This window comes from Protomyctophum parallelum (assembly GCF_964188405.1).
Source record: "Protomyctophum parallelum genome assembly, chromosome: 22".
In the NCBI taxonomy this organism is placed as follows: Eukaryota; Metazoa; Chordata; class Actinopteri; order Myctophiformes; family Myctophidae; genus Protomyctophum; species Protomyctophum parallelum.
In genome coordinates, this window is record NC_139714.1 from 8,937,241 (window position 1) to 8,957,755 (window position 20,515).

The window sequence follows — 20,515 nt, forward strand, 5'->3', positions numbered from 1 at the left end:
AAGAGAAGCCTTGACAGAAATGTGCAAGGCGTCACTGACCCAGCAGGGGGCAGACTTGTTCAACAGGAGATGACAAGGGCATCGAAAGAATGGGAGCAGCTGCTCAAGCCTGCAGAGCCATAGAGTTTTACAGCTAGCAGGATTGTATTGTAAATTGTAATCGTTTCATAGAGCCATTATTGATGTGGATTGTAGACAACTGTCCACTTACAAGTACAACCAATTATTGTATTGGCGCTGCAGCGTCTCTGCATGCATGACTCCAAAGTGCGGAGCAGAATTTCCCCTAGCTCTGATCCATAGCTAGAGCTCCCCTAGCTTAGCCTCATCAAGATATTATGAATATGACCGATGGTGACCGATCTTAATTGACCCAATGCTAGATTCCCACAGAGACAAGAAAGCGCTAGCTCAGATGACTGTCAAACTAAAGTAGGCTACACATTGAAATAAAAACTATATTGTGTATTTAGGCTATTGTATTTATTTAGTTGTTTGTCTATTTATAACATTGTGAACTTTGTATAATAATGCATACATTTTAGATTTTTGTGTGATGTGTCACGTGACAGTACAGTAGAGAATAATCCTTTGCATCAGGCCACCAATCATCTTCCTTCGGAGGCGTTGCTAAGGACAAAAACGCTGCTACGCCTCGTTACACCGACATTCGCAACCTATCGAATTATGGAAACAGTTTGTGTGCGTGCTATGGCGTGCTATGTAGACAAATGTGTGCGTGTAAATTACCGGATATTGTAGGCGGGCTATAGAAGAAGAATGGATATTGAATAGTAAATCAAATAGGACCAGGACTACCACACCGTACACGTCCTGCGGAAACGATGTTACTGCACATTTCGATAGGACAACATGTTTGCGTGTAACAACGGAAACAGCAGCAGGAGGATGTAGCGGCGGCGGAGGTTCTTTGACATCACATTCACATCCATCACACACAGGAATTCCTCTTTATTTTGCTCTCTTGCTTCCGATGCTGTTATTATAATAACATGCATGATCTGGTCGGGACCGGTTCGGCATGGATCCGCGTGGTCTTATAACAGAGGACTAGACTAGGGAGGGATTCGGCGGAGGTTCTAAAATATGTCCAGTATCCTCGACGCGGCGTCCCGGGTGAAATGGGACCGGACCGCCGTGGCCAAGAGAGCCGTGCTCCTGGCCCTGGCCGCGGCCGGCGCCAGAGCCCTGTACCCGGTCATCTACAGACGCATCCATCGCAGGAGAACCGGAGGTCCGGGGGAGAAGAACGGATCCGCCGCCGGTCTGGTGGTCGTCAAACCCCGCAGCGCCGAGGAGGAGGACCAGCAGAAGTAATAGACCTATCACAGTTATTATTTACAATAATATTACGATGATCTCAAATAATTGCGATTAGACGCGTAGATGTTATTATCGTCTAATCTATATATATCTAATCTATATATATTTCTTGCATAAATCGTCATAATCATTTATTACCATGTTAATAATTGAAAATATATTTTCAAACACTTTAAAAAATAGTGGAAGCAGATCTACAACATCCAAACGTACATGTATTAAGCTTGTAGATCTTCTATTCCACTCGGCTAATTCCACTATTAATGTATTTTTTTCAAAGTATAAAAGTAATTAAATGACTCGTGCAAAGCCAAAAATAAATTACCGGTACATTGTTCACAAGTTCCAAGTTTAACACAATCAAATCATTAATCGCAATTATTTGTGTGACAATTAATCGCCAACTTACGTACATGTGTTGTAATCGTGTGTGACAGCCCTGCTGCGGCGCAGAAGAAATCCACGTCCCTTGAGGTGAACGCCGAGTTCTTCCGTCAGATGCTGGAGCTGCTCAGGATCCTGTTCCCGCAGCTAGTGTCCAAGGAGCTGGCCCTGCTGTCGCTGCACTCCGTGGCGCTGGTCTCGCGGACCTTCCTGTCCATCTACGTGGCCAGCCTGGACGGCAAGATCGTCAAGACCATCGTGGAGAAGCGGCCGCGGCGCTTCGTGCTGCAGCTGGGCAAGTGGCTGCTCATCGCCATCCCGGCCACCTTCGTCAACAGCGCCATCCGCTACCTGGAGGGCAAGCTGGCGCTCGCCTTCAGGACGCGCCTGGTCGACCACGCCTACCGCACCTACTTCACAGACCTCACGTATTATAAGGTAAAAACTATAAGTTATTACTGTAAGGTTTCCCCAAACATTTCAGGCCACGGCCCCCCCAAATGAACAAAATCATCATAATTTGAACTGGGGACCTGGGGGGGCATGCGTTAGTCCGACATCCCGTTAGTCTGACTACGTGGCCGCGTGCGGTCAGTGTTGGGGTAACCGTAGCCTCGGTACCAGGCTTTAATTTTTGTTGGTGCAAAAATTGAAAGCCTGGAGGAACGCATTGGCCGCTCTGGTCTAAAAGTGGGAGTCAACCCTTCCGGGTGGGCGTCGCTCCAAATTATGTGACGTAGCGCTGCACTAGGGGGGAGAGGAGGGGCCGGGGGTGACGGACAGATCGATGAGATCCAATCAGGGCGTGCGCAAATCTGAGCCGCGACCCGCCCCTCTAGACCAGAAACCTAACACGTTAGCTCAGGCTAGGGTAACCGTTGAGGTTAGTATGGGGCTCTATGGTCAGAATATTGGGTAGTCGGATTTGTGGGTGTCGGACTACTATTGGGACGTCGGCAGCAATGGCTCCAGAAAATGTGACCCCCCCCCCCTACCCTGACAAGCACTTGGAATTGTAGGCATTAGCCTTTACATTCAGCGTTTTCACAGATTGTGAAAACGCTTTGCACTGCAGATGTTCACAATGTTTGCCACTTTCTTACGTAATATTTGCCTAGTTTGGTATTTAAAAGGTCTTGAAAGTCATTCAATTGTCACTTTAGAATGTGCAGATCACGGAACCTCTATACATTTGTACTGGATTTTGGTTTTGTTTACTGTTGATTAAAACAAACAATGTTGCACAAAAGCTAATCATCTGGGAAATCCCCCCCTGGGAACCAGTGAAGTAGTGAACCACTGAGTTACAGTTCATTTCCTCTACTGCAGTGGTCCCCAAACGTTTTTTTTTTGGCCGTGCACCGGCTGTTACCTCCTGACCTAGCTGACGCACCCCCCAATGCTCAGTCTCGTTGTATTTGGCAGAAAAGTATATTTTTTTTTACATGATTATGGCAAATAATCACAGAATGTTACTGCACTGAGAGACACGCAGCTGCTGTTCAAGGTTCAAGGTTTCTTTATTTTTGTCGCTTGAAGGAGAAAAGCTAGTTTGCGTCTCTGTCAGCATTCAATGAAAATGGCAAAAGTAGCAGATATACAAGCTCGAAGCGTGTCACTTCGCACGCCATGTTTCGAGCTTGTGGATCTGCTAATTTTGCAATTTTTAAGTGGTGCAACCACTTCTACATCCAGCATGCAATGTCCGTGTACCTGTTTGTGATGTGTGTACCTGTGTGAGCATGAGTGGTGTGTGCATGCATGAAATTGGAACGAGAGAAGTATGTGACATGGCTGCCACCTGCTGGACGCAAACGATACAGAGAAGAAATTGGAACGATACAGAGAAGAAATTGGAATGATACAAATTGGAACGATACAGAGAACCAATAGACGGGAGTTGCACCACTTGGTTCACACTGGTGTGATTTTTAGCTGATCTACGGCTTGTAGATCAACTATTTTCAGCATGCAACCAAATGTACAATGACTTGTCTTTTACTTACTGGATCTCTTGTCCACTAGTCCCTTCCTAACATTTTAGTCTAGTTTTTATTTGTTTGACGAAATTGTCAGTATATTTAGTCATAGTTTTAGTCATCGTGGCTTAGTAGTTTTCCAGTGAAAAAAGGTAGTCGACGGACATTTTTAGTCCGTTTTAGTCAACGATTTCAACACAGACTCAAGCGTGTACTTTCTTCCCGCCGCCGCCGATAGGTCAGCGGGATGCACACGCAGATTAGACACACGGACCGACATGCGGAAACAACGGTCCGACATGTGGTCGAACATGCGCTTCTCCCGTGCTTGCGGTTAGGGTTACATTAGGGTTTGAGGTAGGTCGTCGGTCTAATGCCCAAAGTGGGGTCCGGGGACCCCCAGGGGTTCTTGGCATATCCTTTCAAATGGGGGGTCCCCGTGGGGCAAATTAGTATCAATTTGGGGGTCCTTGACTGGAAAAGGTTTGGGAACCCCTGGTCTAATGACACTCGGACCAGTAGTAGTATGTCTAACCCATTCTGACTGGGCACCCATTTTGGTGTCGGCATCATGTTATGCTTTAGCTATTTAAAAATAGCAGATCTACAAGCTCGTATCGCGCCACCGAGTGGCGCGATACGAGCTTGTAGGTCTGCCATTTTTGAAAAATCGAAGAGCGACTGACATTTTTAGAATCTGATCTCAGGTCAGAATGGGTTCATCAGACCAGTGTGTGTCCGGCGGAAACCTCGTATGAATCTGATCTCAGGTCAGAATGGGCTAAACTAAAGCCTGTACCCTATAGGTCAGCAACATGGACGGCCGGCTGTCCAACCCGGACCAGTCGCTGACGGAGGACGTGATGATGTTCTCCCAGTCGGTGGCCCACCTCTACTCCAACCTCACCAAGCCCATCCTGGACGTGCTGCTCACCTCCTACACGCTGATCCGCACGGCGCGCTCGCGCGGGGCCAACGCCACGGGCCCCACGCTGCTGGCGGGCCTGGTGGTGTTCGCCACGGCCAAGGTGCTGCGCGCCTGCTCGCCCCGCTTCGGCAAGCTGGTGGCGGAGGAGGCGCACCGCAAGGGCTACCTGCGCTACGTGCACTCCCGCATCATCGCCAACGCCGAGGAGATCGCCTTCTACAGAGGACACAAGGTGTGTGTGGGTGAGGGGGGGGGGGGTTGGGGGGGCAGCTATAACTAGGCCTGTGCCCGATTAATTTGACACAATCTCCTAATTGTCGTGATTACAAATTTAAGTTGGCGATTTAATTGTCACACAAATAACTGCGATTAACTGCGTTTGCCTTTAAAGAACAAATAAATCACTGACACATTTAATAATTACAAAGAAATCTTTTCAAAAGATTTATAAAATAGCGGAAATTGGTGATCTACAAGCTTACAACACGTCACAACGACGTTGTTGGATTTTGTGCATACGCAGCATAAATTAATCATGACACATGTCAAAAAAAGGCTGGTATAGTCCTTTAAATCCTGTGGCGGTCCAACACAACACAGTGTACCACAACCCTACAAACTAAAACAATTACAGTTTTATTTTTTTCTTTAATAATAATAATGGAATTAGAGGGGAAACTGCAGCCAATCTAATGCAGAGAGAATTGGAAGCTGTCCCAAGTACACCAGTTTCCACTTGCAATGACATTGTACGTCATGGGATGTACTGAGACGTTATAACTTACACTACGCTAGGCTTTGCTAAACTACATAATATACCACCAGTGGTATATGTAGTTTTCCAGGCCAAGGACCCCTTATAGCGACACTTAATAAAATTCCATCAAACAACAAGGGTCCTTGAAATGTAGAGAGAATCACTGTTCCCTCTGTGTGTGTGTTTGTGTGTTTGTGTGTGTGTGTGTGTGTGTGTGTGTGTGTGTGCCCTGCGCCAGGTGGAGATGCGTCAGCTGCAGAAGTGCTACAGCTCCCTGGCGGAGCAGATGAACCTCATCCTGTCCAAGCGGCTTTGGTACATCATGATAGAGCAGTTCCTCATGAAGTACGTGTGGAGCGGCAGCGGCCTGGTCATGGTGGCCGTGCCCATCATCACAGCCACGGGCTTCGCTGACAACGGTACGCACTTCGACAATATGCATATCCCCTTTTCATTTCCTTTAGAATCACAACGGTACGCACTTCAACAATATGCATATATCCCCTTTTCATTTCCTTTAGAATCACAACGGTACGCACTTCGACAATATGCATATCCCCTCTTCATTTCCTTTAGAATCACAACGGTACGCACTTCAACAATATGTATATCCCCTTTTCATTTCCTTTATAATCACAACGGTACGCACTTCAACAATATGTATATCCCCTCTTCATTTCCTTTAGAATCACAACGGTACGCACTTCGACAATATGCATATCCCCTCTTCATTTCCTTTAGAATCACAACGGTACGCACTTCGACAATATGCATATCCCCTCTTCATTTCCTTTAGAATCACAACGGTACGCACTTCAACAATATGTATATCCCCTTTTCATTTCCTTTAGAATCACAGAAATCCCTTCCTTCTTACCGCTCTTTTTTACACAATGATTAACCAATTAAAACCTCAAAGCTCATAGCGCAGCACAGAGTGCCGCGCTGAGCTGAGCTTGTAGATCTTTGCATACCGTATATATTCTTTCAGAGCGAATGTTTTTAACTCAAATCTTTGCTTCTGGGGGGGGGCGGTCCCTGGAACAACATATTTTCAGAAGGGGGTCAGCGGCCAATTACATATAATATTTAGGGGTCCTTGACTCCTCGACATGAAATAGTTTGAAAACCACTGATAGGTAAAATAGGTTTTTCAGAAAACTGTCATGATTTAGAAGACATTTTGTAGAATCTGGTCTCAGTGCTAAATGGGTTAAGTAATTCTCTCCCTCTCTCTCTCTCTAGAAACGGCAGACGGCCAGGTGTCGATGGTGAGCGAGAGAACGGAGGCGTTCACCACGGCCCGCAACCTCCTGGCCTCGGGAGCGGACGCCATCGAGAGGATCATGTCCTCCTACAAAGAGGTGAGAGCTCCTCCTCCCTGTCCGTTCCACATCGACCTCCATGTGGAACACTGTCCACCAGTAACCTGCACAGCTTTGTGTGTCTGTCTGTCCGTTTGAGCACGGAGTCGATGACTTTGACTGGCTGATGTTATGATGACGTTCTCATCATCGTACATCATCATCATCATGATCGGTTTCTGCCCCGACAGCGGCGATGGCCATGACAGAGGAGTCGTCTGTGCAAACTGAAACTAACAAAAGACTAAAACTAGAATTGGAAAATAACTTTTATTTAACTGAAATAAAATAAGAAAAAATTAAACATAAAAAATAAAAAATAACTGTGTAACAGTTTTGTGTATTTACAAAACGAGCTAAAACCAACTTAAATCATACAGGATATGGTGTTGATGTCAAAAATCTTCTAAAATAGCAAACGTAGCAGTTGTACAAGCTCACAACAGGATCAGCACACACACACACACACACAGACACACACACACACACACACACACACACACACACACACACACACACACACACACACACACACACACACACACACAAGAAACACGTACATCAGGGAATGAATGCCTTTGTTGGTTGAGGACCTACTGCTCTCTCCCTCTTTGCTTTTTAATCCAGAGAACGGTGAAACCCAGTTGAGTTCATGCATTCATTCAGCCTTAGGATTGATTGGAGGCCTGTAAGAGGATTGTGCAGGAAAAGCCAGGGTCATTTGGTTCTGTTTCTCAGTGTTTGAGTGTTTCTTATCATACGAAAACCTCCTCTGCAAGCGATTAAGAAGAGAAGATATGTGTTACAAAATGCACAATTATTCCGTTTTTTTATTCTAAAATATCAGATGTACAAATTTGTGATGCGCTGCAAGCTTGTAGATTATACTATCTTTGTATAGCAAACGTATGAATGGATAGTTAATTGGTTAAAATGATCGTGATGCTGTGTTATCTACCTTTGCTGGGGACCCCCTGGAACCCCCCCAAGGACCCCTGGGGGTCCCCAGAATGCATACTATACACGTTAGTCTGTCATCGCTCCACAGGTAAATAGCTCTACCCTGGCCTGTGTTTTATGTTTTAGTGACATCAATGATGAGGATGTCGAGTCGACTGTAGAATGTGTGGCAGATGCATGTCAGCAAGCCTCTGCTTGTTTCAGGGCCTTGGTAACTGTGGCAACTTTAAAAGGCATGCAACACATTCCTTAACAGGTAGAATCTGCTCACACACCTCAAAAAGCTGCTGATATCATGGTGTGTGATTCATTATAGCGCACGTGTGTGCAGTGGTGGAAAAAGTACTGTTTTACTTAAGTAAAAGTATCAATAATGCAATGTAGAATTTACTCTCAGCAAAAGTCTGGAATTAAAAATGTACTTGAGTAAAAGTACAAAAGTAAAGTAGAAAGTACTTTTCCAAGTTTTCAAATGTCTAAAATTTCAAAAGATCTTTTGAAAATAGCAGTTGTACAAGCTTACAATGCGTAGCATCGCGTACACATTGTGAACTTGTAGATCGGCTGTTTTCAAATGTGTATAGGGGACGGGGTGAAGTGGGTAATGTATATGTTTTGTAATTATAATCCAAATCTACAAAGTAACTAGTTACTAAAGTTTTCAAATAATTGTAGTGGAGTAAAATGTTTGAATATGAGATGTAGTGGAGTAGAAGTAAAAGTTTAGAAAATCGGAGATCTCAAAATTGTACTTAAGTAAAGTACTTAAGTAAATGTACTCAGTCGGCACGACTGATTCCAGTCATTTGGAGGTTTCCATAAAGGATTGGAATTAGCTGACCTACAAGCTCTCAATGCGTCACGCATTGAGAGCTTGACAGATTGCCTGTTTTCGGTGATTATTTTAAGATAAGAGCATTTGAAGTGATAAGCTAGCATTATGTTCAGAAGCATCTTCCATAAAATCATAGTTGTATGTTTCTCTATAAAATCTAAAGTTAAAGCCTCAATCTGTGATTTCTTCACCTGGTTGTCAGTATGTAGAACAGCAGGATCAATGTTTACGTTATCATTTTACATATTGTGTAACAGCGTGACTGCGGGATGAAGACATCGCAACCCGCTGTCTATCGGGTTGCAACTTGAGTCGGCTCAAGCGAACTTCAAATTCATCATCATCATCATCACCTTTATTTATTCTCGGAAATACAGTTGAGGGCAAGCCCTCATTTTCAATGTAGCCGAGGTTACAATTCACAAATACAGTCAAAACAATAAATCAACACAACATTATAAATCAGGATACAATTACAAAGGAACTTAAATGCAGAACAACCAGTACAAATAAATCAATTGAAGCAGGAGCAATCATGGTGAAAATTGTTCTGGAGCATGACCGAAGGATGGCAGGGAGCTCAGTTTTAAATTGTGTGCTTGTTTTCTGAAATCCAAGCCATAAAAATACCTTTAGGGTTAGTTGTAAATTCCCTGTTGTGTGTATCTAGAAATGTTCCCGGGTCAGAATGACCTAGTGCATGCTGTTTAATCATCTACAAGTAGTCACAAACAACTCTGTCTGTGTGTGTGTGTGTGTGTGTGTGTGTGTGTGTGTGTGTGTGTGTGTGTGTGTGTGTGTGTGTGTGTGTGTGTGTGTGAGAGAGACACTTTGTGTCAAACTGACCCAAACAGTATCTGTGCAATATTATATAACAAGGTTACGAAAACACAAAACTAACACTTTTGTATTTAGAGTTTCCCTGGTTGGACGGAGCGAGTGGAAGGAACACGTTATTCCAAACTTTCCCCTCCCATCAGGCGCCCCAGGGGGAGGCAGTGTAGGGACCAGAATTACTGCATGTAGGACCAGGTACATACCCTAGGTCATGGGTTTTCAACAGGTGGTCCGTGGACCACTGGTGGTCCATGAAGGTATTGCATGTGGTCCCTGACCATGCATTTAGTAATGTAGGAAAGTGAAGATTTGTATTTTACTTTATTGTATTGACCACAAGTTGAGAAACAATGCAGTAAATGATGATGACGTGTCGATGTTGTCAGTTACTGGGTCGGACGTAAAGAACTTCCACAGAAAAGGGAGTTATAATATAAGAGAAACTTTACCGGTTTGCCTGGTTGAGTCACCATTATAAGGAAATGTGCCCATAATTAATTGCATGTGTCTGCTCGCTCATACATACAGTGAGTTACAATGAACAGCAACAGGAGTTTAATATGGAAGATTAATTTCCCCCCCACACCACACCCATATCCCCCCTCCCAACACAAAGTGGTCCCCAGGTAGATTCTCAGTCAGGGTGGTGGTCCCTGGTTGAAGCGAGAAATAGACAATGCAGTACCCGGAAATTGATTCCATTTGATCAACACTCACTTCCTTGTTTTCCGAGGCAACTGTGTTGCGCTCGGCGGGGGCCAACTTGGAATAGCCTACTTTCATTTCCGTAAGCTAGGAAATACTTCGTATTGTCACTTTTGGGTGTGTTGTGTTGTTCACCCTTCAGGGTGATTATGCCACCTCCGCTCCCTGTCTGTGATTTATTTATCAGCAATGACCGTTTAGCCATTCATTATCCCTTGCAAAGGACAAAAGAAAACATCATTCCTGCTGGGATTGGATGAATCAGACAATAACGTGAAGAATCGTCCACAAAACCCTGTCATCCATTTAGATGATAAATCTAAAAAGCAAGACAATGTCACACATGGAATATCTACTTTAAATTAACAATGCTAGAGCGGTGCCCGTTGGGGCCTCTACAGCGGTGCCCGTTGGGCACTGGCCTACATGGAACCATGCAAGTTGGAAATGCATGAGCCCACCCAGATATTATGTCTGTGTCCCTTTTATGCCCAAAAATGTCAGGCATGCCCAAATATGGAGTCTATGCAAACATCAGAATAGTGTCAGAACAGGCCAGCTCCATTATATGGACACTGGGCAGGGGAATGGTAAGTGTCTGTGTGATCTACAAGATAACAACACATCACGATTGTGACACATTTGTTAGCTGGTAGATCTATAGATCTGATCTTAACTTCACCTTCCTACTACAGATTATAGGCTAGATGAGGCTTTAACCCATTCTGACCTGAGATCAGATTCATACGAGGTTTCCGCCGGACACACACTGGTCTGATGAACCCATTCTGACCTGAGATCAGATTCTAAAAATGTCAGTCGCTCTTCGATTTTTCAAAAATAGCAGACCTACAAGCTCGTATCGCGCCACTCGGTGGCGCGATATGAGCTTGTAGATCTGCTATTTTTAAATAGCTAAAGCATAACATGATGCTGACACCAAAATGGGTGCCCGTTCAGAATGGGTTAAAGCATTAGAATACTTAGTTTACCAAGAATCAGGATGTAATTTGTCACACTCGGGTACAAGCAGCAAGATGCTTTTGTGGGACATCACATGTTCAGAGAAGACTAAGATAACGCAACAAATAACAACAAGATATAACGAATGCAGCCTGAATGCAGCTTCTGTTTGTATCACTGTCACACTCTGGCCTGTTTACTGCGAGTTGGGGACATTACATCCTGCCATACGACCCCCAAGGGCTGATACGGCAGAATTCAATCACAAGCTTATCGCCCCTCTTGCTCCTTTTTTAGCTCGTGGCTGCGGTGAAGAAAATAACCGTGAGTGGCTGAGACGGATGTTTATGCTCAAGCGTCTGCGCATGCTGTGCTAAATGAGTTTCACGTGGACTGTGCTAAATGAGTTTCATGCCTGCGTGCAACAATCAGATATGCGATCATTAGATTTACAGATACTACGCAAATGGTAATTTTGCATGTATTTTTAGTTGCACACGATGTGATGTCAGTCAACACTTTAACATTGTGCTGAAAGGGGGAAAGCCTGATCTCGGATGGACAGTATAGAACAGTAACTTGTCTGTGTAGGGAGGGAGGGACATACACTGTATTGAACCAACAACAAAATAATTCCAGTGTTTTTTTTATATTGGATTGTATAATATTAATACGGCGTCCGCGTCACACAGCATCAGAAGTGGCAGATCCTCAAGCTCGAAACGTGGCACGTTTTGAGCTTGTAAATCCATTACTTGTGCTACTTATTTGAACTGAAAAGTAACAGTTTGGGACATATGAGGTTTCCATCCAAAATGATAATCACGTTTTGAATGGCTCTGCATGACCTACATTGAACAGACTCCCCTCCTTGACACGTTGCAGATGTAATGCTTAACGTTTTTCATACTTTTTTTACGACGTTTGTTGTCAGACAATAGCCAATCCACGCTCTGTGCCCTTGTAGTTGAGCTATTTTCAGCAAGTGACAGTCACAGGCATACGACTTTCAATTAGTCCAGAGAAATTAACCGTGTGTGTGTGCGTGTGTGTGTGCGTGTGCGTGTGCATGTGCAGATCACAGAGCTGGCTGGCTACACTGCGCGGGTGCACAACATGTTTTTGGTGTTCGCGGAGGTGCAGCAGGGCAAGTACAAGCGCTCCTCCGTGACAACGACCCCTGCTGGTGGGGACAAGAAGAGCAGACTGGACATGCACATAGACGGACCGCTGGAGATAAGAGGTACACACACACACATGCACGGATGCACACACACACACACACACACACACACACACACACACACACACACACACACACACACACATTTAGCTACTACGTCCGCATCTTTAAACTGGTGGTTCCAGTAGAGCTGTCTCAACTCACTTGATGAAAATAGCCGATCTACAAGCTTGCAACGCGGTGCGAAGCGTTGCATTACGTGCTAGATCTGCTATTTTCATCAGTTTGGGTCCCGGGCAAACGTCTAATCTCTCTTTGTGTGTGTGCGTGTGTGTGTAGGTCAGGTGATAGACGTGGATAAGGGTATAGTATGTGACAGTGTTCCCATCATTACCCCTAATGGCGACGTGGTGGTTTCCTGCCTCAACCTCAAGGTGAGTCCGCACTACTCTGCTGTCAAGACTCTGTGTTGTGTTGCCTTGAACGAGGAAGGTAGCCGCTATTAGTTAACCCATTTAGACCTGAGACCGATTCTAAAACAATGGCTTCTAAATCCTGACAGTTTTATGAAAAGCCTATGTTTCTATGTCAGTGGTGCTCAAACTATTTCATGTCAAGGACCCCAGAAATTATATGTAATTGGCCGCCGACCCCCATCTGAAAATATGTTGTTCCAGGGACACCCTCGAAGCAAAGATTTGAATTAAAATATACAGTACTCAAAGATTTGCGCCACATTTTCACGATAAAAAAAAGAAAATAGCACTCAGTGCTTGTAGATCTGCTATTTTTCAATAGCTAAAGTGTAACATAATGCTTTAAAACACTTGTAGATCCCGTCCAGATCTACAAGCTCACAACGCTTCCCAGCCTTGAGAGCTTGGAGATCTGCTCTTTTCACCATGCAACTCCATTATACGACGAAGTATCAAACATGGCTCAAAAACCAATTAAAACCGGGAAAGCGTCGGTTCAGATTTTAGCGTTGGCTATTGAAAAACAGATGTACAAGTGAAAGTGTGAGAACTACATGTTTGGAGGGCATTTGTAGAATCGGCCTCAGGTCTATGTGGTTAAAAGCATGTTTGTCCTCCCTCTGTAAATGTTACAGAAACAGGATGTGTGTGAAACTGACTCCCAGGCCTGCTGTGTGTGTGTGTGTGTGTGTGTGTGTGTGTGTGTGTGTGTGTGTGTGTGTGTGTGTGTGTGTGTGTGTGTGTGTGTGTGTGTGTGTGTGTGTGTGCCAAACAACTTGCCAAATACTGTTCTGTTTCGGCTGTTATAGGCAGTTTGCCTGTGTGGAGGAGGAGGTGCCATGTGTATCCTTAAGTGAACATGAACTGTCAACCCCGTTATATTTGTTTCCTTTCAAATAAAGAAATCGAAGTGTGTGTGTGTGTGTGTGTGTGTGTGTGTGTGTGTGTGTGTGTGTGTGTGTGTGTGTGTGTGTGTGTGTGTGTGTGTGTGTGTGTGTGTGCGCGCGTTCGTTGGCAGGTAGACGAGGGCATGCATCTGCTGATCACCGGGCCCAATGGCTGTGGGAAGAGCTCTCTGTTCAGGATCCTGAGCGGCCTGTGGCCAGTCTATGGAGGCTCCCTGCACAAACCCTCACCTGAGCACATGTTCTACATCCCCCAGAGGTACACACACACACACACACACACACACACACACACACACGTCTACGGAGCCTCCCTGTACAAACCCTCACCTGAGCACATGTTCTACATCCCCCAGAGGTACACACACACACACACACACGTCTACGGAGCCTCCCTGTACAAACCCTCACCTGAACACATGTTCTATACATCCCCCAGAGGTACACGCCACACACACACACGCACACATGCGTGCACACTAGGGCCGGTAAATGAAAATAATAATTTCTAATATTCTTTGAATACGGTATGTGAAGAAATGTATTATTCAATCATAGAAATATATTCAAATGTAGGGACAATTCAAAAAACCATGTATCAAAAATATATTTTGTATTGGATCCGAGCAGCACGCGCACTGTCCCTCTTCCGCTGGTATCCTGTTTTTACAATTGTACACACAAGCAGCACACACACACACACACACACGCATAGTCGCATACTGTACATCAGACAACCCATATCTCAGGATCAATCTCAGAGTGGTGCAGTGGATTAAAACCAGTGAGGTCCATCGTTCAGGGAACAGTGAACGTAATGTACTCCACTGTAACAGTAGCTGTGTGTGCGTGTGCGTGCGCGTGCGTGCATGTGTGTGTGTGTGTGTGTGTGTAGGAAACCAAAGCAGTGTCCTCAGTGTTAAATTATTTACCATGCAAACCCGCACAGAAATTCAAGTCCTTTCTGTTACTTTGGAAGTTTGTTTCATCCTTCCTGAATTGCCAGATGGCTGGGACACTTTGGGCAGATGCGTGATGGGTTCTGTCTGTACCAGGAATGCTGAACAGATCGCAACAATAAGGGCCTTTCTCGGCCCCACCCCTCTCCAATTCTTTATATTGTGTTTAGTTTCAAAGATGGCCGCAGCACCAGAAGGGGGTGGGGCAGAGGTGAGCGGGTGGGGTTGACATATGCCCTTACTGGGCTGTGTTCACACATTCAAGACACCTGTCTTTCTTTCTTTCTCACCTTTATTTATACTCGAAATACAGTTGAGGGCAAGCCCTCATTTTCAACGTAGCCAAGGTTACAATACATATAATACAGTCACAAGATAATACACCTGTCTTGTGTCTGTGTTTAATGGCCGCTTCACTGCATTTCCAGTGGGCATATGTCGACCCCACCCGCTCACCTCTGCCCCACCCCCTCCTGGTGCTGCGGCCATCTTGGAAACTAAACACAATATAAACAGAGGTGGGAGAGAGGTTATTCTTTCTCCCCAATTGAGTCATTATGCCAATTCATTGATTCCTCCCCACACACACTTCCGTGTGTTGTCACTGCTGTTGTATCCTACTGATTCACCTGCCAGTGAAGAGCCCACACAGCGAGGACACAGAGCCTCCGTCCAACTCCTCCCGCCCAACGGGGTCAATTATTTTGAAGACCCCAACATTCACCGGAAGCAGAATCGCATAAAGCTAATGTGGTCATCAGAAGCGTTAATATTGTAACCGTGAGGTAGCGACAATTTTTGCGATGAGCCGCTAACATCGACGTTCTGTTAAAACACCTCAACCTGAAAAAGGATTCAGACTAAGAGAAAAAAGCGTTTTAAACCTATGTTTCTATATCAGTGGTTTTCAAATTATTTCTATATAGTTAAAAAGCGTTCATTGAGAAATAATATATACAGTATTCAAAGATTTGCAGTTTTTGCACACATTTTCGCGATTTTTAAAAATAGCAGATCAAACTCGTAGCTTGTAGATCTGCTATTTTTCAATAGCTAAAAGTATAACAATTCCTAAAACACCAAAAGGGATTCCCATCCTGAATGGGTCAAGATTGCGGTCATTACAGGAGTCTATGGGTGCAGCCATCTTGGTCAGGGCACCTAGGCTGAGCCAAGCGGTGCCTAGCGATGGGGGACGCTGCTAGACGGTGGATATCAGCGAGAGTGAGTTCTGTGTGAAAGCATCTGTGTCATTCATTTTAACCACCTTAACCATTATTTTATACTGAATTGGTTATTCAAAAATAGCAGATATACAAGCCCATTATAGCGTGTCACTTTGTGCCGCTCCATAAGCTTGTAGATCTGCTATTTTGGAAAACTCTTGTTTGTGCAAGTGTGTGCAAATCTTCGAATACATATTTTTAAAGCGAACATTTTTCAACTCATCTTTCCTTCCGGAGGTCCATGGAACAAAATGTTTTGAGATGGCGGTCCACGGCCAAATACATTCATCATTTTCACTCGGGGTCCTTGAAGGGTTAAACCCTAGGACCTGTATCAGATCGACAAGCTCACACGTGCTGCGGTGTGAGCTTATGACAAAACCGAAAGGACACTAGTAGAGAGCCCTGAGGGATTCCGCTCAACCTTATGGGGTTTAAGTGGTTAATTTTTAATGTAGGGAGTGAGCCATCTGTAGGACGTAACTGTAACTGGGTCCATATACGACACTCAACGGATACAAACACCAGTGGTGCACTCACATTACAAGTACTCACATTACGTACTTGAGTATATATACCGTATATGCAGATCCAAATAAAATAATTCCAATGTGTGTGTGTTTTTTCAGGCCCTACATGTCCATTGGCTCTCTGAGGGACCAGGTGATCTATCCTGACACGGTAGAGGACATGTCCTCCAGGGGCCTCAGAGACGAGGACCTGGAGTCCATCCTGGACATCGTCCACCTCAACCATATCGTCACCAGGGAGGGAGGTAAGACTCAAATACACTGCTGGGGAATTGTGAGCTGCTTGTTAGAAGATTTGTTTTTCGCCCGGAAAATCTCTGACAGCGCGTCGCGTGTTTGAGTCCCGTTCATGGCGACCTTTGCTGCATGTTTTCTCTCCTTCTCTCTCTCCCTCTTTCCTGTCTATCTTCACTTGATACTATCGATACATTTAAAAGGCAGAAAAGCCTAAAACAAACCTTTAGAACTGTAACTGTTTGATTAACTCATTTATCACCAACGGTGTGTTCCCAGGCTGGAATGCTGAGCTGGACTGGAAGGACGTACTGTCAGGAGGAGAGAAACAGCGGATGGGAATGGCCCGAATGTTTTACCACAAGTAAGTGAGAAACAACCCTTTTAGCTCGAGTCGAGACCCTCAAGAGAAATGAGACGTTGGCCCGGGAACCAAACTAGACGTGTTGTGAGCTTGTCGATCTGCTATTTTCACTACTGAACTACTATTGTATACTGGGTATAACTGGTATTACATAACTGAAGGGGCATCGTTTGCAATGTCATGGTACTACTGGCAGTGTCATCATCATCAGAACAACACAATTTAAACTCGGAGCACAGTTTATTGATCGATTGATTACCAGACAGCAACAGAGGACATTCAACCACCTGGTCTAAAAGGATAACACCAAAAACACACAAAAAAAGTCCATGTGGTCAAGTTGTTTCCATTCGGGTCATATGTGTTACTTTATTACTTACTTTCTTCTTTCTTGCCTTCTTCCCTTTCTTGTTTTGGCCCTACATTTCCAAAATGACACGATGGGAATTATGCTCTAATTTCACCCACTTTTTTACTCGTGATGTGACAATAAAGTTGATTCTCCACAAGTTGATCCTACCACCATGGTCTCTGTGTGACAGGCCTACATATGCCCTGCTGGACGAATGCACCAGCGCCGTCAGCATCGACGTGGAGGGCAAGATCTTCCAGGCCGCTAAGGATGCCGGGATTTCCCTCCTCTCCATCACGCACAGACCCTCCCTGTGGTAAGACTTCTCTCCTCTAAACTTCACATACAGTATGTCTGCGTAGTAAACCCAGTCAGATTGAAAACGGTGCACACGGTTTCACTGTCGGAGGCCTAGGGGCAAGGCACGGCCGAGCGAGCTAAACTGAGCGAGTCGCCGCGCCAAACGTCGGGGGGGTATATATACTACCCACATATCTGAGAATGAGATGCCTTGGCATGCATCGCCCTCTAGTGCTGATAACACAGATCATGAAAACGAGTGCTCCTTTCGCAATCTGACTGGTTTTGCAATCATATAACACACACACACACACACACGCACACACACACGCATGTCGCACACAAACTTGATTTCAAAGAAAAAAATATATATACTGTATACAGTATATATTAGAATCTTATTTTCCGTTCTCTGAAAAGCTGACGCGTTCTTCATGTCCACAGGAAGTACCACACCCACCTGCTCCAGTTTGATGGCGAGGGCGGCTGGCGGTTCGAGCAGCTGGACACGGCCACACGCCTCTCCCTCACCGAGGAGAAACAGCGGCTGGAGACCCAGCTGGCCGGCATCCCCGAGATGCAACACCGCCTCAACGAACTCTGCAAGATCCTCGGAGAGGACTCGGTCCTCAAGACCACTGAGGAGTAAAGGAGACGGGAGGGGAGGGGAGGGGAGAAAGATCCTTTCTCAGCCCCTGTTAATGAAGCCATCTACACAGTAAAATCCTGAGGGTTAATTTGAATGCGAAAATGTTTTTACACATCAAAGGTTGAATGAACACCCTGGATGTTTACGTTGTAGTGGAGCTTCCTCTTTTCAATCCCTGCGTTTTGCACTCTTGTATTTTCCAGGGAGAGAATCGGTGGTGGAAAACGAGGAACAATAAGTATTATGTTGTAACGTTGGTTTGGGTTATGGTTAGGGTTACCCTAACCATCTGGGGTTACCCTAACCCTAACCCTAATGTTTTTCTTTGGCGACCAGTGGTGGCTGATTGCTGGCTGCATTCCCAGTTTGTACATTGTTTCCGATATGTTTGATTTTCTTAGCCTACATGCGTTTCCCATACAATGTGTCGCATGGGCTCATAGTAACCACTAATATTTTGAACAATACGACACAATAGTTTATTTTTTATAGCACTTTACTCTGAATTATAAGGCTGTTTTAAGTTGTTGTTGTGGTTCAGGTCACAATGATATTTTAGCTGTACAATGATATTTTAGCTACCATATGTTATCTTTTAATCTGGAACCATTTTGCTTTGGTCCCAAATGCGGCATTCCTCTACTTGTTTCATTTGAATGTACAGAATGTAGCATTGTTTGTCTTGCCACTATAATTTAGATGACTTTTTGTAAATGGCATATTTTTGTCATGAGTTGCTGGAGCAAATTGTTTGTTTGAGTGAAGAGTTCATAAGCCTAGTACACAATGGCAGTGTCACCTCAGTGTGACGGTTGATTATTTGACTTTCAATTTAATTTATTTTAGACTGAAATCCCTTCAAAAGCAACAGTGTATAGTGCAACAGTGTACCTTGTATGCAGGGCGTGTAGCATAAAAGATTATACTAAAATCTACAAAAGAGATTGGTAGGAATTAAGACCCGAGGCCGATTCTACACAACATTTTCGTGCCAAGGACACCCAAAATGATATATGGCCATGAAATTTCCCGTTTTTAATAGGTTTAAAGAAATCCTGACATGTAAAGGTGTTTTATTGACAGTCACCGGCACAGATCATGCTGCAGGAACAATTATATACATGTTATATTATATGTCTTACTGTATATATAAATGCAATGTTTTGCGTTGTAACTTGTCAGATTAATGAGTCCAATAACATTTCATAGCAATGTTACGGTTTAAGCGTTTGAAAGTGGTGCATTCTGCTCGAGATCAGATAATCATTTGCTGCTTCAATTTTATTTCACTCTTTCATGTGAAGGACCCCCAAATTGATATTTGGCTGTGGATGCATTATTATAATTATTTTTCTTGTGCACAACTGTAGCAGTAGTACAATCTTCTTTTTCCATACATACATCACATCACATGAATGAGGGACAGGTCATAGGAGATATAGGGGTCGGTAACGGGTTGCCATACCGTTAGAGCCAGCAATTGCAGTCAGTCACGCCTCTAGGCAAGCACTTTGAACCCACTAGACAGTTTTCTGTGCTGAGGCCTGCTTTGGTGCAGAACACGTGAATGGCGACGTTTGAAGTGAATACTGCTTCGGTCAGTCGGTGAATCACATCGTCAGCGCAGTTCAATCTCTAACCACATGAACCCTATCGATCGTCCCTCTTCTGGACGTTTCATAATGGGCATTAAGCAGGGACATGCCACGTTCAAGCTTGTAGATCTGCTGATTTTGAATTTGAATAGTAACTGTTTTTGACATTTCAATATTTCGTTTTAGGGCATGGCACAAAGTGTTTCACTTTTTTTTCTTCAAATGTTTAGAGCACCAAATTGTCTTGATAATCTACTCATGTATATTTTATTACACGTTTCAAGTAAGACAGTTGGGTTTATTGGAAACAGGATAGCCTATGCCATTCACATCAACTTGAAACGTAGCCTACCGAATCCGGAAATAAATAATAATAAATAGAGGATCTAGAATAGGGATGTATTCAAGATCCTCTATTTATTATTATTATTATTATTATTAATTATAAGTTCAACTAGGGATCTAAATTCAACTAAGTACTGTATATAGGGTTTTAAGCAGTTAGCAAACGGTATAGTAGAGCACACCGGTTACCAGAAATGTATGCAAAGTTAGTAGGGTGGAGGTTGATTTTGGAAATTGTTGTAAGCGTTGAATCACATGTGAGAAGTGAGAATGACACATGCTCCAAAGTCAAGTGTGCTGTCATATTTAACTCATTCATAAAACACCCCGGAAATCCCGAA

The 20,515-nt window shown here is 44.2% G+C and overlaps 1 protein-coding gene across 1 annotated transcript; it reads left to right on the top strand.

Moving 5' to 3' along the window:
- The first annotated feature begins 898 nt into the window (after positions 1-898).
- abcd2 (ATP-binding cassette, sub-family D (ALD), member 2) lies at positions 899-19,595 on the top strand. Its single transcript, XM_083758100.1, has 12 exons — positions 899-1,334; positions 1,782-2,166; positions 4,514-4,867; positions 5,631-5,811; positions 6,638-6,756; positions 12,134-12,299; positions 12,579-12,673; positions 13,734-13,879; positions 16,435-16,580; positions 16,849-16,933; positions 17,476-17,601; positions 18,030-19,595. The coding sequence occupies exons 1-12, from the start codon at positions 1,108-1,110 to the stop codon at positions 18,232-18,234; spliced, it is 2,235 nt and encodes a 744-aa protein (XP_083614226.1). The 5' UTR covers positions 899-1,107; the 3' UTR covers positions 18,235-19,595.
- Positions 19,596-20,515: the final 920 nt, after the last annotated feature.